At 38.1% G+C, this 21,267-nt stretch overlaps 2 protein-coding genes across 2 annotated transcripts; one reads left to right on the forward strand and one right to left on the reverse strand.

Moving 5' to 3' along the window:
- Window positions 1-1,419: 1,419 nt before the first annotated feature.
- Window positions 1,420-12,984, reverse strand: LOC110893995 (golgin candidate 1). The gene is made up of 21 exons (XM_022141158.2): window positions 12,745-12,984; window positions 10,836-10,907; window positions 10,435-10,484; window positions 9,655-10,347; window positions 8,597-8,659; window positions 8,333-8,410; window positions 7,330-7,533; window positions 6,365-6,421; window positions 6,184-6,258; window positions 6,018-6,089; window positions 5,361-5,423; window positions 5,185-5,283; window positions 4,598-4,675; window positions 4,398-4,466; window positions 3,854-3,901; window positions 3,678-3,773; window positions 3,392-3,474; window positions 2,743-2,788; window positions 2,559-2,657; window positions 1,975-2,019; window positions 1,420-1,774 (listed from the first exon to the last, which is right to left on the reverse strand). Exons 1-21 carry the CDS (start codon window positions 12,770-12,772, stop codon window positions 1,703-1,705), a joined length of 2,190 nt encoding a protein of 729 aa, XP_021996850.1. The 5' UTR covers window positions 12,773-12,984; the 3' UTR covers window positions 1,420-1,702.
- Window positions 12,985-15,717: 2,733 nt separating this feature from the next.
- LOC110892383 lies at window positions 15,718-19,718 on the forward strand. The gene is made up of 3 exons (XM_022139549.1): window positions 15,718-15,923; window positions 16,023-16,225; window positions 18,664-19,718. The coding sequence occupies exons 1-3, from the start codon at window positions 15,718-15,720 to the stop codon at window positions 19,716-19,718; spliced, it is 1,464 nt and encodes a 487-aa protein (XP_021995241.1).
- The last annotated feature ends 1,549 nt before the right edge of the window (window positions 19,719-21,267 follow it).

Below are 21,267 nucleotides of genomic sequence, written 5' to 3' on the forward strand. Positions count from 1 at the left end.
ACTAAAGTCGGAGTTTCATTACAATAACTAGTTTATTGATGTTCATTAACCGTTTTGTTAAAAAAAAATTTTATAGTTTTACACTAGTCAATTGATATGTTCACATTACTAATTTTTTGTTTTATACGTTATTGAAATGCATAAAAGTTCACAAAACTAAAATGATCAAAGTAATGAGAGGTGGATACTTTTTACATTCTTGGAGAGCATTGTTGAAGGTTACTTAAATTGTAACATCGACTGGATGACCAAAAAAGTTGTCAGAACATGGTCAGGGATCGTTCTATGGATAATAAGATGGCAAGAACAATCTCATAGTTACTTGGTTTGTTTTTGTGAGGCATGAGTTGTGATATAGAGTATTCACCCTAGAGTGAACTTAAAGAAAGGTTTGCTAAGTATGAGCAAGTATAGTTAGGCCTTGGGGTGTACTCTAACATCTAAGGCGTTAAGGATGACATGACAGGTTAACTGGCGTTTCACACCACTCCCTCCTTATGTTAAGGGGCGTTAAAAAGCTTATTTGTTAACATGTTAACGGGGTGTTAAGAGACTGAATTAATTCTATTTCCTTTTTGGACCAAAAACCACTAAAAAATAGTCTAAGATGGAGTTAACATGATCAAACCATTTCCTTAAGATGAAGTGAAATAAAGGAAAGCGGTTGATGTGACACCTATGTGGAGTTAAGGAAGATTAAAGTATACCCGACGGTCTTATTGGTTAAAGTAGGAGTGACGAATGAATGTTTTTACATGCCAGGGTTTATTATTTATAGCCTTGGTTGAAGCGGTTGAAGCATTTATGATAAGTAATCCAGAATATACAAGTGTCAACAGACTCAACAATTAAGGAAGATATTGTCGCACGTATGGATTCATATTGTTGTGATATATTAGGCCGTAATTTGAGTTTGTTGAAAGAGACGACACGAGACTTGAAACTTTTGCTTTAATAGCTTACCCTTGAATTTTTTTTCTTTAGCAATTTATAAATAAGACACTATAAAATTTTTCATGATAATAATAAATTAGATCTAAAATTAAAAGAAAAACAACCACCATTAATAAATATTAAAAAATAGGCAAATTGGATTTCAATAATCTAAACCATGACTCATTGGCCTATAATAATTCGTGGTGTTCTTTCACTTACATTGTCAAAGAACAATATCACTTGCATAATCATATCATAGATTTACACTCGATTTTGCTCACAAGGAAGATACGTGCCCCCATTTTGCTCATAATCATCAATGTTAGCGAATTAGGGTGGAAATCAAATGTAAAACCATCATAATTATACGAGTGGGTTTGCCCTTGTCAACGAAAGTAGAAGTTCGAAGTGTCATTGGTTAAGTTGTCAGTATGGAATATTATTCGCCAGTTAGTCATTCTCCCGGACACGAACCAAAACAAAAGCATGAACAACTCATTTTACATTAGCACAAATTACAGTTATTTATAGTTACATCAACAACTAAAAGCTGACATCATATGCGCATCAAAGGCATTGGTAAATGAAAAGAAAAAAAAATTCAAATTCCTGCACTTGTATTCACTAACCCTTTCAAATCCCGATTTTAAAACCAAGGGGGATAACAGAAATATAGGTAATTCAGTCATTATAACATATAGGGCTGCACTTAAAAAACCGAAAATATGCAATTTAAATGGCAGTGTTGAGATGCTAAAGAAACTTATCAGGGTAAGGTATGATTCCCAAGTCCCATAGATTCAGCAATTTCTCTTGACGACATGGTGTCTGCTTGCTCCTGCTCATTGCGGAAAAAACAAAATGTATGTCATTCAATCATTATGGTTGATTTTATAAATTCAACTTTAGTCATGTTCTAACTTTTTAGTTTCAAAATCTTCTGGTTTAATATTTTTTTAATCTACGTAAGCAACAAGAAGCCTTGCAAAACTAGTTCGGATCAATAAAATCTGAAACATAGAAGCGTGACTGGGATACCTGAAGCCGATGCAGCAGATACATCATAAAGAGGTGCACGAATACCTGCGTATCATTATAAGTTATCTCCAAAACAATCACAACATGGTAAAGAAAAGGGTTGGAATTTGATTATTTTGTTATTTAAACAATTTTTTCTTCTTATTTTGTAGATCAATAATTCCCGATAAAGAGGACAGGATATCCTTAAAGAAGACGAAATCTAGAGACGAAATATATAAACAAAAAAAAAAAAAAAAAAAGCAAGAGGCAATTTCATATATACCCCCACAAACTTGCATTTAAATATGCCAAAAAATCATATCAAACATACCCATTCAAAATACTTAAAATTTCATATTTACCCATTTATCAAATACAGCTTATGATACGACAATTACACCCTTTTGTTTCTCCTTACGCTCCAAAATCTCACATCCTAATGCAAGTTTTAAGGGAAGGGTATAAATGTCATAAGTTTGTAAATGGGTACATTCTATATTATGATTTTTTGTTGGGGAAATATCGCATCATACCAAGTTTTAAGAGTGGTATATTTAACTATCCCAAAAAGCAACACAAAAAAACGGGAACAATGTTGTTACCATGTAAAAGACGAGGAAAATTCGTGCAAAAGGATATCGCCATAGAAACCTCATAGCCCTGACAGCACCAGAGTCTAAAATTTTTGCAGCCTTCTGAAGCTGAAATTGTATCGTATATGTATTAATTAAAATGAGCAAGAAGTAACAAAAAGAAAGGGTATCAATGGTAATGGAACTAAGTTACCTGTATGCTTGCCCCAACCAAGTGGCGGTGATGAAAGGGGAGAGGCCTGCAATTTGTTATGTTTTCAAGCATTCAATTTTTTTTTTTTAATATTTAGGTGAAAAGAAACAGGATTACGTTAAATGAAAGGACATTTGTATTATGACCATGCATCAATACATAAAGTGGAATAAACGGTATTTACATTCACTTGACGGCTTATGAGGAAAAAGAAAAGGCAGTTTTTACTAAGGGTGCTAAACGGGTTGTATTCAAGGGTTCACCCCAACATGAACCCGAAAATTTTAGACGAACCCGAAAATCGTGTCATACATATGAACCCGAACACAACCCGAATATTCGCGCGTTAACCCGAAGATGACCCGTTCAACCCGAATTTTTTTTCGCAAATTAATATATTAAAATTAAATTTTTACTACAAAAAAAACACAAAATGTATATAATACAATTTTTTTACAGTAAAAGACATGCCGCACGAATTTCACACATGTAATCAAGTGACACTTCTTCAATGTGCAACACTTGATTTACATCACCATTTGCTAATTGGAAATATAATGTCAATAAACAGGAACACTTACACTCTGGTAGAACAAATAGACAATGATTTTAATATGTTCATAAAAAGAGGAAGAGGAAAGCAACATACTCAAGGGCTTTCATGTCAGTGTCTTCTTCCCGTTCCCAACTTGCTGATGCGCGTCGAGGGACTCTGCTTCTTTCTACTTCTACCTGGTCAACAGGTCAAAGTTTCTTAAAGTCTTTCTAACACATACAACCTCTTAAATCGTTAGTATTTCATTGTTAGGCATGATTTGTTTCAACTCGTTTTGAATCAAATCCTTTTTGACATGTTACCCAATCGCCTGACCCGCCCATCATATTCACCTTCGCATATATAAAAATATACGCAATGAATAGAAACAATAATGAACCTGAGCTTCTTTAATACGCTTCATCTCCTTTTCTAATTGGAACTCTGCTGCCGCCTTTTCACTTGTCATTACTTCCAACTGTGTTTGCTTGTAATACTGATCATGCATATTGTCAAAGCAAGTCATCATTTATAAAGCGAATATTCATCACCGGGAGACTACAACTGTTAACTTACCAACAAATCCGTAAGTTCCCGGTACCGTTTCTCCAGCTCCATATGCTCCTGCACAGTAGCACTATCAATCTAATTTGTCGCCACATGCCAAATATGTTGCACCAACGAAAAATAAAAAAGAAAGCCAAGAAAATCAGAAGTCATTTTTTTTTATTTATTCGGTTGTCTCTATATGTGTGATTTCATTATTTAAAGCTCTTGATCTTAAGCTGACAAATACATATGCTCTTTCAACGAAAAGACATAATTGCCCCTAAGGTTTCAAACTTGACAAAAAGCCCCTAAAGTTTCTAAATTGACATTTACACTCCTCACACTTTTTAAAAACTTTATAAAATGTCGTTTTCACCCCCCTTAAGTTCTAATTTTTCAAATCCCCCCCCCCCCCGGTATTTTCATTCTTTAGCTTGAAAGAAAAAACTATTATCTCACATGGTTATTTTTATGTACGTGTTACGTTTTGACATTTTAGTGTACGTGTCAGTATAAGTTTACGTTTCAACGTAAACGATATAAATTCACATTTCAAACTAATTTCTAATACCTGGCGTGAATAATGCTCCGCATCCCTTTTCATGGAAGCCATTTCCACTCTCATTTTTTGAACTTCAGCCTGCAATATCCAATCAGCAATTTGTTATTCATTTTGGAATTTACTGAATATCAAACATTAAAACTTGAGATTAGATTCTGAGGAAAAATGCACCCGGGGGGTGCTAAAAGTAAAATCCCAGAGAAACTTGCCTCCATAGAAGACAGCTTTCTCTCAGCATCTCTCTGGCCTTGACGAGCACGTTCCACTTCTTCTTGCCAAGCTTGCATCTACACATTCAGAGCTTGATGTTCACATGTGGATAAGTTACAATTACCGAGTTTATATGATGCACTAGCTTCAGATAACTATAATTATGCAATGATTAGCAAACTTAAGCAAAACTATTTCAAGTGTTATCAACTAACAATTCCTCCAAAAATCCAGTCTTGCATTATAAACTTTGTTGCTGAAGCCAATCTGTGATAGCAGAGTTTGAAACATTATCGTCTTATACTCATGAGCCAAAGAGCTCAACAAGAGTAAGGTAAACAAAATCTCCGCACGAAAACTGAGAGCGATATATGCTGTTTTTAGTAAAAAGATAGTTTGAGAAAATGGATTTTCAAGGTACCCTCATAAACGATATTGGCAACAGTCAAAATTGCATGAAAATAACATTCTTCTCGTCTTCTTGAATATTATCACCTTGCTTGTATAGAAAGAAAAGGAAGTGAAACCCGAAGGCCGAAACTCATAAGAACTTTCACAAAATATATTCTTTAAATTATGCTACTACCTGAATTACTTGATTGGCATCTTCTGGAGACTTCTTCTGGCCCCGGCGAGCACGAGCTTCCATATCTTGCAGTTCTTGAGTTAAACTGGAACATTCAACCTGATAGTAGATGATCTTACTAAATATAGTAGAAAAAGGTTCATGTGAAAAACCTTAAAAAAAGCTTTTTTGATTACCTCAAGTAGTGCCACCTTCTGCTCAAGTTCTACCGCTTTTGCAGTCCTTTCGTCAGCAGATCGCTAATACATAAACCAGTTACAAAAAAATGGTTATGACAAACATAAGTAGCAGACATTAGATATCTTTACACAGACAACATAACAAGTAGCAGGCACCAAAATATATTATTATATCATAGTAAGCAAGTATAATGCACTTAATAGAGGTGGAAATTTCAACCCGTGTACTATTCAGTGGGTTGATTTCGGGGATGTTTTTACCTTTTTTGGGTCACATGCGTAAAGTGATGCATGTATATATAAATATATAAAAGGGACACTCTTAATAAAAACACAATTTAAGTAGAGAACCATGAAAACCGCATAACCGCTTATACGTAGTGCAAGACAGACATAGTGGAAGAGAGAAAGAGAGGTGGTTATGCTATTACATAACCATCTTACGTATCAGAGTTTAATCAATATGTAAGTGTGTTTATGCTTTAATGCGGTTCTTGTAGTTCTCTTCTTTTTGTGCAAAAAATCTCCTAAATCATTTTAATTAAAATCAATTATTATTACTGAAAGAATACTATTTTTTGTGATTATATTTTACATAATAATTACCGATTAACAAATTCAAAATTTCGAACAAAAGTTGTACGGTTAGGATACCTGGAGCTTGGCTAAGGCTGTGGATGCATCAAGAGCTCGGTGTTCTAGTTCGACTTCCCGTTCCATTGCAGCCTATTATCATGAATAATTATAACAACATAAACTGAAAACATCAATGAAAAGATAGAAGATTGTAAAAAGAATAAACAGTGAAGTTGATCCAAACCATCTTGGTAGCATTGTGTGCAGCACGTTCTTCTTCTGCTCTTCGTTCTGCAGATGCAAGCTCCTCTTTTAAAGCCTACACAATCACAGACACATAGTACACCACAAAAAACAATTAGTATATCACAAGGCTAAAATGATGCATTTAGTGCATCACTTTACGACTTCAACCGGTTTCTTACTTGCATCATCCTTGTTTCGGTCAGCTCTCTATTCCTCATTATCGACTCCATGTTTGCCTGGTAAAATGTAATACATTGTCATATAATAAGCTTAAAGACAAAAGTTATACAAAGGAGACAGTTATGAGTTATCAACAGTTTAATTTCGTGGTGATTGAAAAATAAGGTATGTCAAAATAATCAAGCACAACAAGAAGAAGCAAGTATGATTAAGAGAGCACAAAATCATGATACAAAATGCTGCTGTGAATTCAAGAGGTCACTAGAGAGTCCAATGAAGAGAAACTCTAACATGGAATTCGCGGGTTTAGGTTTAGTCTAGACTGATTCGGGTCAGTTTCAAGTTGAACGCGTGAACCCATTTAGCTAAACGGGTTGGGTTCGTGTCAAACTCGACGGGTTGGCGGGTTGACCCGTTTAACCCATTTATATCATACTTTAATTTTTTTCAAAATGTGTTTTAATGCCATAAGTTAAATTGGGTGGGTATTTCTACAATAATTATATTAAAAGAGAAATTGATTTAAGATTTTATAATTAAAATGTAATTATATTACATACATTTGTATTCTTTTACTGTAAAGTTTTATTTTGAAAATATTTATATGCGAAAAAAAAACAAAAATTTGGGTCAAACGGGTCGCGTTCGGGTTAACCCCCGTGAATATTCGTGTCGGGTTCGGGTTCATGTGTCTAACACGATTTTCGGCTTCAAGTCGTGTTCGGGTTCGTGTAAAATTTGCGGGTTCAGGTCGGGTTGGACCCAGAAATCCGTGAATACGACCTGTTTAGCACCCCTAGTTGCCTGTATGATATCAATCAAGGGGAACTCCTAGAAGTCAGAAAAGGGCTCATAATCAATTAAAAAAAGTAGAAAATTGTTAAACTAACTCCAGAAACAAAAACATAAAAGGTAGCTGCAAGAGTAAGATGTAAACTTGCATTCTTATTGGGAGTGCATAAACCTGCAATGATGACAAATTTCCTTCAGATAAAGCAGCCTGCTTTTTAAGTGTGTCCATGGAACTGGAAAGTGCCTCGATTTCTGCATTCTTTGCACCCAAGGCCTCCAACATACTCGACTCCACTCTGTTCACTTCCTCCTTTGATAAAGACAGTTCTTTTTGCAATTGTTGTATGCGCGCCTCGTATGATTTACTTAGCTCTCTCTGTTAAAAAGTAGAATAGATCACATTTCTTCGATTTATATATAACTAGTATTTGTCGAGACTTAAAGTAACTCAAACTTGCACCGTTAAATATTTGACCCGACTCGTTTTTGAACAAAGTTTATGTCAAAATGTAAACCAACTAAAAACGCACATGAAACTAAGCACGAAAACCTATTATATTTGACTTGACTCATTACCGAGAAAAATCACTTTGAAATGTAAACCAGCTTGGATTTATAACGAAACGTGCTTAAAAATAAACACGTAAGAAAGTAGTGTTTTTTTTTGCGTCGCGGTGTGGTGGAATCGAAACATAAAGTAACTCGAATTTATACCGCCTAGTGAAAATGTATTATATTTGACCCCACTCGTTTCCGAACAAAACGCAGACCAACCAAAAAGGTACATAAAAATAAGCACAAAAAGAAGAAAAAAAACCATGAGTTGATGGCATTGTTGTAAATTTAGCAAAGAAATACAATAAAAAATAGAGGTTGTGTCTTAGATACTATTCCTAAGGCACCCTCTTTTGTTATATTAATAATTTTTAAATAGTTTAAGGGGTTTAAGTGGCAATGCTAAAAGTTGAAGGGTTAAAAACACAAAAAGAAGAAAAAAACCATGAGTTGATGGCATTGTTGTAAATTTAGCAAAGAAAAACAATAAAAAATAGAGGTTGTGTCTTAGATACTATTCCTAAGGCACCCTCTTTTGTTATATTAATAATAATAATAATAATAATAATAATAATATTATAATATCATAATGCGGGACCATAAATGCGTCCACACTGTACCTCTGCTACAAGAAGTTCCTCCAATTGTGCATTTTCTGATTTGTATTCTTGAAGGCGTGATGAAAGCCCGGCACAAACCTATAGAATGCACCACAAGCATTATCTTCACACTCTTTGGTTTCGTAATTCTAGCTATTGTTTTTTCATAAGAGACACTAACCTCATTACACATGCATTCGTATAGAAACAACACTATTACCATTATATTGGTAGACAAACAATACCCTATATACACCATAAGATGACATAGACTTATAGTCTTACCCGTGCCAACCTAGCCTCTTTTGACTGGCCAGTAGTTTTTGAACTTTCAAGCAGCCCCTTCGCCTATTGAACAAAAAAAGTCAATAAAAACCTCGTATGCCATGCACCCAACATGATAGACGCGGCAGATTGGAGGGGAGGTAAACTGATCAAACTAGGTCCGAGTTAAGAAAAGGTAATCTTTGGTATGGCTGTATGGGTTGGGTTTGGCACTTTTTTGTCCAAAAATTTATTTATAAAGTACACGGATGGTCCATGTGGTTTACCAAATTTTGGATTTGGTCCCTAACTTTTCAAAAGTACACATATGGTCCCTATGGTTTGCACTTTGTAACACATTTAGTCCCCAGCTTTTCCAAAAAGTACATGAATGGTCCCTGTGGTTTGCAATTTGTAACGCATTTAGTCCCTAACTTGGACATGCTAAAACCTTTAGATTTGTTGGCTGGGGACCAAACGCGTTACAAAGTGCAACTGCAAACCACAAGAACCATCCGTGTACTTTTGGAAAGCTAGGGACCAAATCCAAAATTTTGGTAAACCACAAGGACCATCCATTCACTTTACTATTATTTATAAGATACTTATGATTACAAAAGTTATATTACTTCAATTAGAATCAATGTTTTCAAGACCGGACCGAACGTTGAACCGGTCTCTTTACCGGTCCACTGGTCGGGTCCGTCAAACCGGTCAGATCGGATGTAAGAATCGGGTTATGCTGTAAATATTATAAAAATAAATAGGGTAAAACTGAAAAAATTAAATCAAAATCCGGTTCAACCCTTAAAAAATCCGGTTCGACCACCCGCTTTTCCGGTTCGACTCAAAACCGGTCTGATAGGGTGAACCAGACCGATCAGACCCCTAGTTCTCAGTCCGGTTTTCAAAACATTGATTAGAATATAATCTTTTAAAGAAAATGATTTAGAAGGTTTTATGTGTTAACCACACTTGAGGTGGGCTTCGACCAGTTTGACCCATTTTATCAGTCTCCAATTAAGCTAACACTTTTTTACCGTTTTAACAAAGAATTTAAAAAAACGGTGCCAGTTTACCTCATCAAGCTGATCTTCCACTTTCTTAATGGAACCAGGCTGATCTCGTACTTTCCTCGGCTGATCTTGTACTTTCTTCATGGAATCAGCCTGATCTTTCACTTTGTTTTGGGAACCAGGATCATCTTGTATTTTCTTTGGGGATTCAAGTTGATCTTGTACTTTCTTTGGGGAAGTTACAAGTTTGTTTTCATGTAGCTCATGTTCAATTTTGATGTCGCTAACTTTTGGTGAATTAACTTTTGAAGGTGTATCTGAATCTAACGATTGAGATCCCTCTCTGTTGATCACTATCGCACTTCCTTTATCTTTCAATACGACATCTTGACTGGTATCAGTGGTATGTTTTTTGTCGGCTTCAGTCTCTTCAAATGTTACCTGTGCTGACAAGACCTCCTCACCAAGATTTGAAGAATCCGGATTAACATGATTACCGTTGAAGATTGGTGGAGCAGCCTCTTGATTGATATTTTCGGTTGCTGTATCTTCATCATGCACAGGAACATCTGATTTGGATATATCGTTATTAACTTTGTGTTGCTCCTCGTTAGTTGTAATCCCGTGATTATCAGTCGAAGCAGTAGGTAAATCTTTATCAGAAGAGACTTTTGACAATGATGCACCGGAGGTAGTTCTATTTAATGAAGTATCAACCTTTGCAGGTGTTTCATTTGAAGATTTATCCTTTGTAGTCTGCAAATAGTGTAATTTTAGACCACTTGCAAATCAGAATACTCGCATGTGTGTGTATATAAATCCCACAAGAAACATCTAGAATACCTTTGCTTTTAACTTTTTACTCTTTGCTTTAGATCCTTGTCCATTGGAAGCTTAACGGTGCACAACGGGAAAATCATGAAAAAAGAAATAAATAAGTCATAACCATGTATATATCAGAAGTAGAGGCTACAAAGTGTACAAATACTGTTGTATAATCCCTTTGATAAAATACAAAAAAATATGTTACACAATACTGATACCATAGTTGTGTAACATCCTTTGTAGAGATCAATAACTCATTTCATAGTTAATTCCAGATTTTTGCTAACATAGAACACAAAACATTTTTAAACTAAAACACTGCACACAGCCTGGAGAGACTGTCGTGTATACATCATACAAGCACATGTAACATATTCATTTTTAAATGTCAAGCATTATCCAGAGATACGGTTACTAACCTGGTGGCTGTGAATCTGGTTGTTCATCTCCAACTACAAGCTTTGCCCTCCGATCTACAACTTCAAACAGATCTGTGCAACACATACCAGAAGTTTTGCGAGTCTTAAAAATTTCAAGATCATAGAATCCCATATAATGTGACTAGTAGGCATGTATTATCCTAACATACTACTTCACTATAGTATGTATAACTAATATGTGTGCCCACAAATTAAAAAAAAAAAAACTACTGTAAAACATATAGCTATGTATTGATTGATGACCAAAAAGCTAATATCAAAAGCAAGATGCGATAAATTTGATGACAGCAGCATATACCAAGCATAAAAGCCGTATTTATCAAATAAGATCAAACTACCTAAAAGGTTTTAGAGGATAAAGACAGAAACAACAGAAAAATAAACCCTGGTACCAAAGAGTAAAGAGATGCCAAGAAGCACAAGCTTTCATTTAAAACTCGGCTCACATTATACAACTGCAGAATGAGACACATGATACAATTTTAAGAAGGGTCAAAAGTTGACTTTACTATAGATGGTGTGCTGGCCCTTAATCATGATGAGGACATGCCATTATAACCGGAAAACAAAGTCATACGAATCATACTGCAGAAGGAGATGAAAGCTTCCCTGTGCCCTACTATAGGGCACTAATGTTGACACTTGACATATAAAGTTTATTTAGGTTTCTTTAGAGCATATCATCTCAAATATTTCATCAATCAATACAGAAACTAAACTTATGAGTAGCACAACTATAAAAATTGTGATAATAACAATAAATTAGCAGATGACTTTTCAATCTCCCCTCACGAGAGAAAGCTCGCCTGCTTCTATTTTGTTGACCTGACGAGTCGCATTCTACTCTAAGACCGTTACAGTGTGACTCATGTATCTTCTAAAAAATACTTCTTTTAGAACAGCTAACTCACACACCCGCTAATCCTACTCCTAAATCTACACCTTTTTGACCACCACGGGACTCGAATCCTCAACCTCATGGGAAGAGAACCACTAGGCTACAAGCAACGAATTCATCAATGTTCAAAGTAAATTTTGTATCCTAAGGCTCTTACTTCGATTTTCAGGATCTTCGATGTTGATCCATTCTTCAACAACACATACAACTGTGAAAGCTACACATGATGTTGTCTTTAGAAAAATTTCATAACCACCTGCAACCTAAACGCTGACTTCTAGTCTATTCTCGCTTTTTGGTTGACTAAATGTCTAAAGCATGAGTAAGTTGTTGGGTTTGTGGAGGCTTAGGCCCAGTTATTTGTTTAAGATCTTGAAGACAGCCCTATATCTCTTATTATGGCTGGATTATGTTTTCTTGTTCAACAAAGGTTAAACCCTAATCTGTATCTATTCATATGTCATCATCTACTTGTAAGTCGTAATTCCTCATTACCAGAGTTGAGAGCAATAGCAACAATAAATTTCTGGTTGCCGCCGTGGACGTAGGTTTCTCATTGGAACCGAACCACATAAATCCGTGTTTGTTCTACTTTTCTGTAGTGATCATTCGTGTGTTTGTGTGTGTGTTGCAAACCCGAAAACATAAGTCTGAATGAATAAAAACTTGCTTGATGTCAAAACCTAATAATAATTCTCCCTAAATCACACCTCCAGCTTCAGCTGTTCTTCACATACTAACTTCAACAATCCAGATCTCATTAACTACCTAACACCTATTAACCTAATCTGATCCATCAAATTCCAATCCAATGATCTATCACACACTACACATCCTATAATTAGTTACAAATCAGCATTCCCTACCTTACATCCTATATTCATTCATTATTCAGTAAAACAGAAATAAATCTACGTTTCGAGTGCAATACTAATGCAGATTTGTGTCAAATTAAGCTACCAATTGCTTGATAAACTGAATCATGCATACCTTCAGCGGCTTTGAGCCAATGAGCCATTGCAATCGATCAAAGCAACATGAAATGAAGTCGAATTGAATGGTTGATTTGAGCAAGTGATGAATTGTTTGGAGATTTACGAGATGAATTGGATTGTAAACCGAATGTTAGATTTGGATTTGTTGCGAACTGGTGAACAACAGCGACGTCACAACGAGAGAAATTGATCAAGCTTCTGAAGGTTATTCGATGTGTTTGGGTTGCTTTTCCGTGTGGTGAGGTCCGTGGTAATACATAGACCGTCACAATCGTAGCCGTCCAAAATCAATACACGTAGCATTGGTTTTAGATCGTTGGGCCTTTAGGATTAGGATTTGTTTTTAATGGGTTATGATTCGGTTAGTTTGTGGTAAAATAAGTTAATAGTTGGGAGTGATTAAGGATGATTTCTTAAAGTATTCATAATCCATCCCCAAAATTTCGTGACAGTGCTTTTTATTTTTATATTATGTAAAGGGGTGTTGCTAAATGCACCCCCTTTATCTAATTTTTACTGGTTACACCATCCCCTTAAAGTTTTGAGATAAATACAATTAAACCTTTTACCTCAAATTTCTCACAATTCAAACTCCATCTCATAGTATCTTAAAAAAATAAACATTTTATTCTCTGTGAATCTGCACATCATGCATCAAACGCAAAACCCAAATGTCAATCAAACACCAGATTCAGATGTAATTCATACATTTAACTTTTGGGTATGCCTACTACCTTCAACAACTCAGTTTATCCAACACATCACACCACCAAAAAAAACCATTCATAAAACCTTCTCGTTTCATCAAAATATATACTTTATTATTCAAGATTTAGTATTGGAATCATGCCAATCAGACCTAGAATTTAGATTTTTAGATAATCCATCGATTATTATCAAATGGGTTGGAAAAACCCATTAAAAAGTGATGAAGTTGAAGTCATTATCCTTGACGATGTACAGTATTGGGTTGGTTGGAATTGTGATCTCCCTATTAATTCTCTACGAGGGGGCTACACAGGCATGAAGCAACAAGACCCGACCCAAGCAAGTTGCAGATTTAGAGATTATAAATTTAGAAGAAAAGAGAGTATTGGTTGTGAGTTCGTGTAAGTTTGAGGAATGAATTTATAAAGGGATGGAATTTGAAAAGTTTTAAAATAATATTTTTAGAAAGGAGGTATGAAAAGTAAAAATGGAGGTGCATTTAGCCACAACCTATGTAAAGTGATTGTAGGTGGTTGAAAGTGGTTGTGAGTGGAAAAGAAAGAAAATGTTATTGTTCATCTGTAAATTTGGGGAGACACTGTTTACTCTCTCTCTCTCTCTAAACAAATCAGCATCATCACCATTGATGTGTGTAAAATGCAACATATAAATTATATCAAATGAGGCATAAAACTAACCCTTTTTAAGTACGAATATTGGAAAAAGTGTGATTTTGTCTTCCTTTTGTATTTTCAGGATTAAATGAGCGTAAATGAACAAAAGAAGCAAAAATGCAGCCAAATCTAACATAAATACAAGAAAAGGAATAAAACGTGGCATGCTCGACCCCTCGACAGCATCTTCCCAAGCAAAAACAAGAGATCAGAAGGCTGAACATGGCCCCATGCCCAGCGGACACGGGGGCGTGCTCAGGTGTCTGCAGAAAAGACAAAGCTATATAAGCTTCTATTTCCCAACACGGGGGGCGTGCCCAGCTCAACACGGTTGTGGTCAACGCTAAGATTCGCAGAATCTAAGCAAATCTTGATAGTACAGATACGCTTTTGCACACGGGGTCGTGCCCACCGGACACGGGGGCATGTGGGGCTAATACAGACAAACTGCAATTAATGAAGAAAGAGAAAGTGGATGGACACGGGGCCGTGTCCGGGCTTCTGTGCAGGCTATAAATAGGGGTGTTTGGTTCATTTCAAAGGCATCCCTTGGCAAACCACCTCTCTTCCACTTCACCCACACTCCACCACCATCACAACACCCACATCCACCACCATCATCCATCATCCATCATAGAGTGTGTGTAGTAGTCTCGGGATCCAAGATTGAAGGGGTAAGGTCCCAAAAACCTCATATCAAGTACTTGGGACCATACCACAACCTCATCTCTTAGCCCTCTTTTGACCTTGCGCGGCCGCGCAACCGGTCCCACAGAGAGCTTAAGAGAAAAATAACAAGCAACATTTGCGCGATACAAGGGAAAGCATGAATCCTTGCGCCTTCATAACAAACAAAGGATGAGAATCCTAAGTTAGATATTTCCGCTTAATAATACCCAGACTTGGATATTATTTACTGACATCACACGGTAAAGAGTCACACTAGATTATGGCCTTGATCTTCTAGAAGGACTCAACCATGCATCACTAGACGGTTATAACCGTCTGGACACGTGTCATCACCCCAGGCCATCCTGGGATCACGATGATGGCATGGAATTGAGGGAAAACCTCCATTTGCCCACTTTCCACGTGGCATCTCCCCAGCCTTTGATTAAGATTGTGATCCGTGTGCCCCCACGATCTGATCAAAGGAGATAACGGAAGAAAAATAACCGCTTACGGGGTTAGCATCTTTCGTTAACTTTTCACCAACAGGTTTTCCCGCCTAAACTTCCGGCTATAAATATGAGGATAATTCAGGTATGAAAGGCAAGTTACACACTCTTCATCAATACTTCTTCTTCTTCATAAACACATACTTATTCTCACGTCGAAGTCGGGTCAAGGAGAGAACCTCCATCCTCCCCTTGACGAGACTAATAGTGTTCTGTTTTGCAGTGTTCACCGGAGAAGGGGATCCGTCCATTCGAATCGAGCGAGAGAGAACCACCCTTTTATGCAGAATCAAACCCCCTAATTAATCTGATTCCGGTCGATTAAGTGTTTCTTCATTGGCGCCCATCGATTCCTCTGTTTCATCCATTTTTCTCGTTTTTGATTCACTTTGTTGATTCCATTTGCAAATGGAAGAAACTTCCGCTCATCAGCAGCATGGCCCTTGGCCAAATTTTGTGAACAACACTCAGGTTGACGGTCTTATTGAAGAAGCAACAGACGATAACGAAGTACAATTTGCTGATAATCACCCAAACGAGCCTGTCACCCCAGGGGTACAACCGGAAATTCCTATGAGTTCAATTTTGCCTCCAGGAGAAACCCCAATCTCCTGGTATGTCAGATCTCAGGGAGCATTAAATGTTGTGTATACACAACTATGTGTACAAGCTGCCCCCTAAACACAACCACGGAGACCTATATCTCGTAACAGGACACCGTCGGCTATTCATGTTTCACAACATGCTGGTCCATCCAGAGTTCAGGTCGAAGACACTGAGGTTTACTCTAGATCTCATTCGAGATACGAGTACACTCAGTCAGAAAATCACCAAAGAGAATATCGAGACGAGGTGCACCCTCGTAGAAGAGCATCGGTTCATACCAGGTTGGGCTCTCAACAAAATACCCACACCAGTGAGTATGATTCGACTTACCGTGTAAGCTAAAATACCAGCGTGTTTAGTCGACTCCAGCCAAATTACAACAAGTGTAGACCACGTGCAGTCTACAATCCAGAGTGTGACACCCCGTTGAAACACGCTAGCTTGGCAGTGGCTGCCTTAACTTTCGGGACGAAAGTTCTTAAAACTTGGGGATAATGTGACACTCTAGGTTTTTCCGAACGAATATCTTGTAATATCTTTGTATATATATATGTTATTAAATGGAAACGTGACCTTTTGCATGATATGTGTTGTATGTATGTATTATATATATATATATATATATATATATATATTCATGAGTTATGCTAGTGACTCGAGACCATGACTCGCAACCACTCGGTTGCGAGTGGGCCACTCGGTCTCGAGTGGGCCGTAACCGGTTTGGGCCGAAACCCCCTTAGCCTATTTGATACTTGGTATATAACCCCAAACCCTTTCCCCACTCCCCTCATTTGTTACACAAACATACCCACACTCCTTCCATTCTCTCTCATTACAAACCTCAAACCACCAAACTCATCTCCTTCCTTTTCTCTCGGATCCAACCGGCCAAGGAGTCTCGGTCAAGAAACACGGTCAAGATCATCACTCGGACACTTCATTTTTCTCGGTTCCTTTCCTTTGTTTCGGCTCCTTCTTCACAACCGGTTAGTGATTATTTTATGTGTGTTTTATGTGTAATAAGTGAACTAGAAAGTGCTTGGTTAGAAGTGTTATGCATGATTTTAGGATGGTTTGTGAAGTTTGACAATATGTGTAAACCCTTATGTATGAATACTTGACAACATGCTTAAAAATGACTAACAAGTGGTAGTTTAAGAATGATTATGGCCAACCAAACTATGCTTCGTTGTTCCTTGCAAAATGATCTTGTTAAAATATGTGAGTTTTGGTTCATAAAAATGTATGGTTATGTTTTAAAAACCCTAAAATGTTGAATATGGATGAACTTGTTGAATGATAGTTGAAGATGTGAAAACCCTTATGATTTGATCCATTTTTACTAATAGACAGATTAGGAAAACTTGTTTCTTAAACCTCATTGGTTGTTTCCTGATTTGGGGCCTGATGCTTAGTACCATTAGGCTGACTAAGTCTGAATCTACACGTGAACAAGAAAAGGACAGCATTGCGACTCGTAACCATAGCGTGACAACTCGAAACCACACGGTTGCGACTCGCAACCATAGCGTGACAACTCGAAACCACAGCGGTTGCGACTCGTAACCATAAGCGTAACAACTCGAGACCACGCAGTTGCGACTCGCAACCACAGCGTGACAAGCCGAGACCTCCTGGTTGCGACTCGAGATCACCTGGTTGCGACTGGGCTGTCCACTTTGGTTATTGGGCCATAATGTGTTTAATATGGGCTGCCTATTGACTGGACTATGTGTTACTGATTGATTGTGTAAATGTTAGGGCCGGCCCAATAACCCCATGTCTGTTTACTTGTATGCATGCTACGTGTTAGTTATGTGTAGATTTTACGAGATTGCTTGTACACCAAACCTGACTTACCGGTAACCATGTTAGGACGTGGTGACCAACGTGTTTGACAAGTAACCTAATCTGCCGAGCAACCCAAGGTGAGTTCACACACTAAAAGCATGCGTCCCGCGGAGGGACACGAACAAACTACCAACTTTGGGAAAAACACTTTTGACCCATTACTCCGGGGGAAACCAGAATGGGTAATTACTATCTCCGGGGGAGATACGTTTGGATATTATTTATAAATCACAACTAGCCATGCTAAACGAAACTCTATCACTTTAAGTCCCTGCTTACAGTACCGATTAATCGCCGGGGGCGAACGGGTTATTAGTTGATAGCGCTATTAGGTTTGACAACCTCACACCGTGACCGGGGGAGATCGGGCGTGAACTAGTAGACCTTGCAACATGGTCAATGACGATAGACATTGACTCGGGGCACAACAACTTTCCGTCAACAGTTTCGGTATCTACAGTTTAGTGAGCTTACAGATGGGGTAGCTCCCCACAACGTGATTATAAATGCTTTATCTAAACAACTTAAGTTTTTGGTAAACTAAAACTGGACAACTAGTGAACTCACTCAGCATTATTGTTGACCCCTTACTGCATGCTTTGCAGGTAACCAGTGACTCAGGAGCTGCTGCTTGGGGATGTGTAGTGTTCGTCAAAACCCGTGTGTTGGGTTTAACTATCTTGAACTAAGGACTATCTTTAAAACTATTTGGTTTATGCTTCCGCTGTTTTGTTAAACTAATTATCGAACTTAAACTACGATGTTGCTAACTACCTTGGATATTAAATATTTCTACTATTAATTCAATGCTCAGTATAATTGGTGGCTGGATCCTGGTCAGTCACGCCTCCAAGCGGTGGTGTTCCGCATGTGGATTTTGGGGGTATGACACAGAGACTGAGCACAACTATGACCTGATACATCGTCCTGCTGAAGCAGCGGAGAATTCAAAGTTTATAAGTGAAATTGCTCTGGCTCCGCTAGAGAAGGAGAAGCTCCCATCCACTGTGGGAAAGTTCAACGGAATGACGGACCCTGACGACCATTTACGAGTTTTTACGAGTGCAGGGTTGGTAGGAGGCTGGACCCTACCCATGTGGTGCCGCCTTTTCATACAAACCCTTACTGGCGCTGCGAGAATATGGTTTGACAACTTGCCCACTGGAAAAATCACGTCGTGGAAGGATTTACGCGACAAGTTTCTAGTTCATTTCAGCCAACAAAGGCGGTCAATTCGAGACACTTCAGATGTAATGAACATTTGGCGTCACGATGATGAAAGTCTAGAGGATTTCATCACATGCTACAATAAGGAGGTACTCGAGATAGGGGACGTACATGAGCAGCTAATTCACGCTCAATTCAAGTACGCAGTTAGGTGCGATGATATGATAAAGGTCTTATCTGGGACAGAAGGACTTCTGAAGAGTTGGGAGAAAGTGATGGCGATGGCCAATGTTTATGCGCAAACAGAAAAAAATCTCACTACCAATAGACCTCCACCACCGCATAACCGTCCCTCAGATCTGGGCTCAAGGGGTGGAAGAAAGTTTAAGAAGAATTGGCGTGATTTTGGCTCAGGGAACTATTCGTCCGAGGATGCTCGGACCACAATCAACAAACTTACCACACAAAGGGAGGCCAAACAGGAGAATAGGGAGAGACAATGGACTCCCTTAACTAAAACCCCTGCAGAAGTCCTGAGCACAGAAGATTATCAGTTCAAACCTCCGCCTCCTTTGAAAAACAAGCGTGGACAAGACCCTAGTCAATATTGTGAATACCACAAGGACAATTGGCATACTACAAACAACTGCATCTCTTTGCGCACCGAGATAGAAAAAGCACTTAAGAGTGGTGAGCTTACTCACCTCCTACAAAACATGCGCAAAGAGATTAAGCAAATCACTCGAGGCGAGGAAGGCCCGAGCAAAAAAGCAAAGAACTGAGCAGCAACACAATGCTTTCCCTGCAGAACAAAACAAATCCTACAGTTATCAAATTTAAGTAGGAGATAGATTGTAAGTTAAGAAACATGTAATTATTTTCAATAGATTCTGTAAACGGCCTCTGCGCCTTATCCCGAAATAAACAAACAGTTTCTATTATTCTTATGTTATTACAAAGTGCATGCAATTTCTTTTGGTAAGCGCAAAAACAGTATGGTAAAAATAATACAGTCTCATGAACGGCCAGTGATTACATCACTCAAGGCCATACGTTCACACATGAGCCTCATACCACTTTCATTCGCCTTACCTGATCAAAGTCATTGTACACATGCAAGATATTGTAAAACAAGCAAAACAAATGTATCCAGGTACACGACAGTGTATCATCGTTACTAAGCGCGGCAGCGCATTAACAAAAAAGGGGAATACACCCCTTTAAAATTACACAAATTGTTCAAATACAATTAATCGCAAAAAGGAAATCTATGCTACATCTTCATTCTCATCTGGAAAGATCTCCTTTAGTTGCGCCACATGGTCTTCAGACTATAAGGCAACATTTATAAGGTCCATTACGGGAAGCTGTAAGCTATTGAATACTTTAAAGCTGCAAGGGCAGCACCAGTGTTGGCACCATAAGTGGCGGACTTACTAGTATCCCAGTTAACTTTCAAAGCACTATTTACATGTTGCTAACATTCAGCATAACCTTGCGCATACCCGTCATTCTGCGCAGCAACTATCAACTGCGCAACGCTCTTATCCAGCTCTTCAAAATTCAACGCTGACTCAGCAACCTATAAAAAGAAAAAAAAGAGGCGAAATAAGGGAAGAAAGCGCAGAACATCCTCGCAAAAGAAGCAATGGAAAGTTAACTTACACAAGCAATTCCGCGCTCTTTCAACCATATCACCTTTCAAGGGCTCCAGCTCACTCTCCGCTGTCGCCCGCGCTGTTTCAGAATTCTCTAGTTTTTCCTCAACTTCGGTTAGACGGCGAGAGGTTTCAGTTTTCTCAGAAAGCGCATGCTCCAAGTCTTTCTTGAGTTGTTCCTAGTTAAGAAGCAAAGAAGTAAGTTCTTCCAACTCTTTATCTCTAAGAGCAAGGGAAGCGCAAGCTCGTACCTCTCGTTGCTCACTCCGCTCCCTGTGTGAATGCGCCTCATCAAGCGCTGCCTCAGCTTTCTCCTTCTTCAACTTTTCAACTTCCGCATCCTGTTTTTTCAGTTTTTCAATCTCAGCTTTGAGGTTATTGATAACATTGCAGAGTTTGGCTTGTTCAGCATTATCTTTTTCACAGATTTTCTTCCAGTTCTTGCGCTCCTCGGATAGGAGAGCAGCTTCCGCTTCTGCTTTTCTTTTCCAGCCTGCAACAGACCATTCTTCAGTCTTCCAATCAGCCTCAAACTTGGCCTGGTCAGCCTCCAGCTTAGCTTTCAACCGGGTAATTCAGTTTTCCTCTTCAGCAACCTTCTTCTAGGATATCTTGAAAGCGGCCCAATCTTTGTGCATATTATACCATTCGCGCACTATGCGTTGTGTAGTAG

This window comes from Helianthus annuus, chromosome 6 (assembly GCF_002127325.2).
Source record: "Helianthus annuus cultivar XRQ/B chromosome 6, HanXRQr2.0-SUNRISE, whole genome shotgun sequence".
NCBI classification, from domain to species: domain Eukaryota; kingdom Viridiplantae; phylum Streptophyta; class Magnoliopsida; order Asterales; family Asteraceae; genus Helianthus; species Helianthus annuus.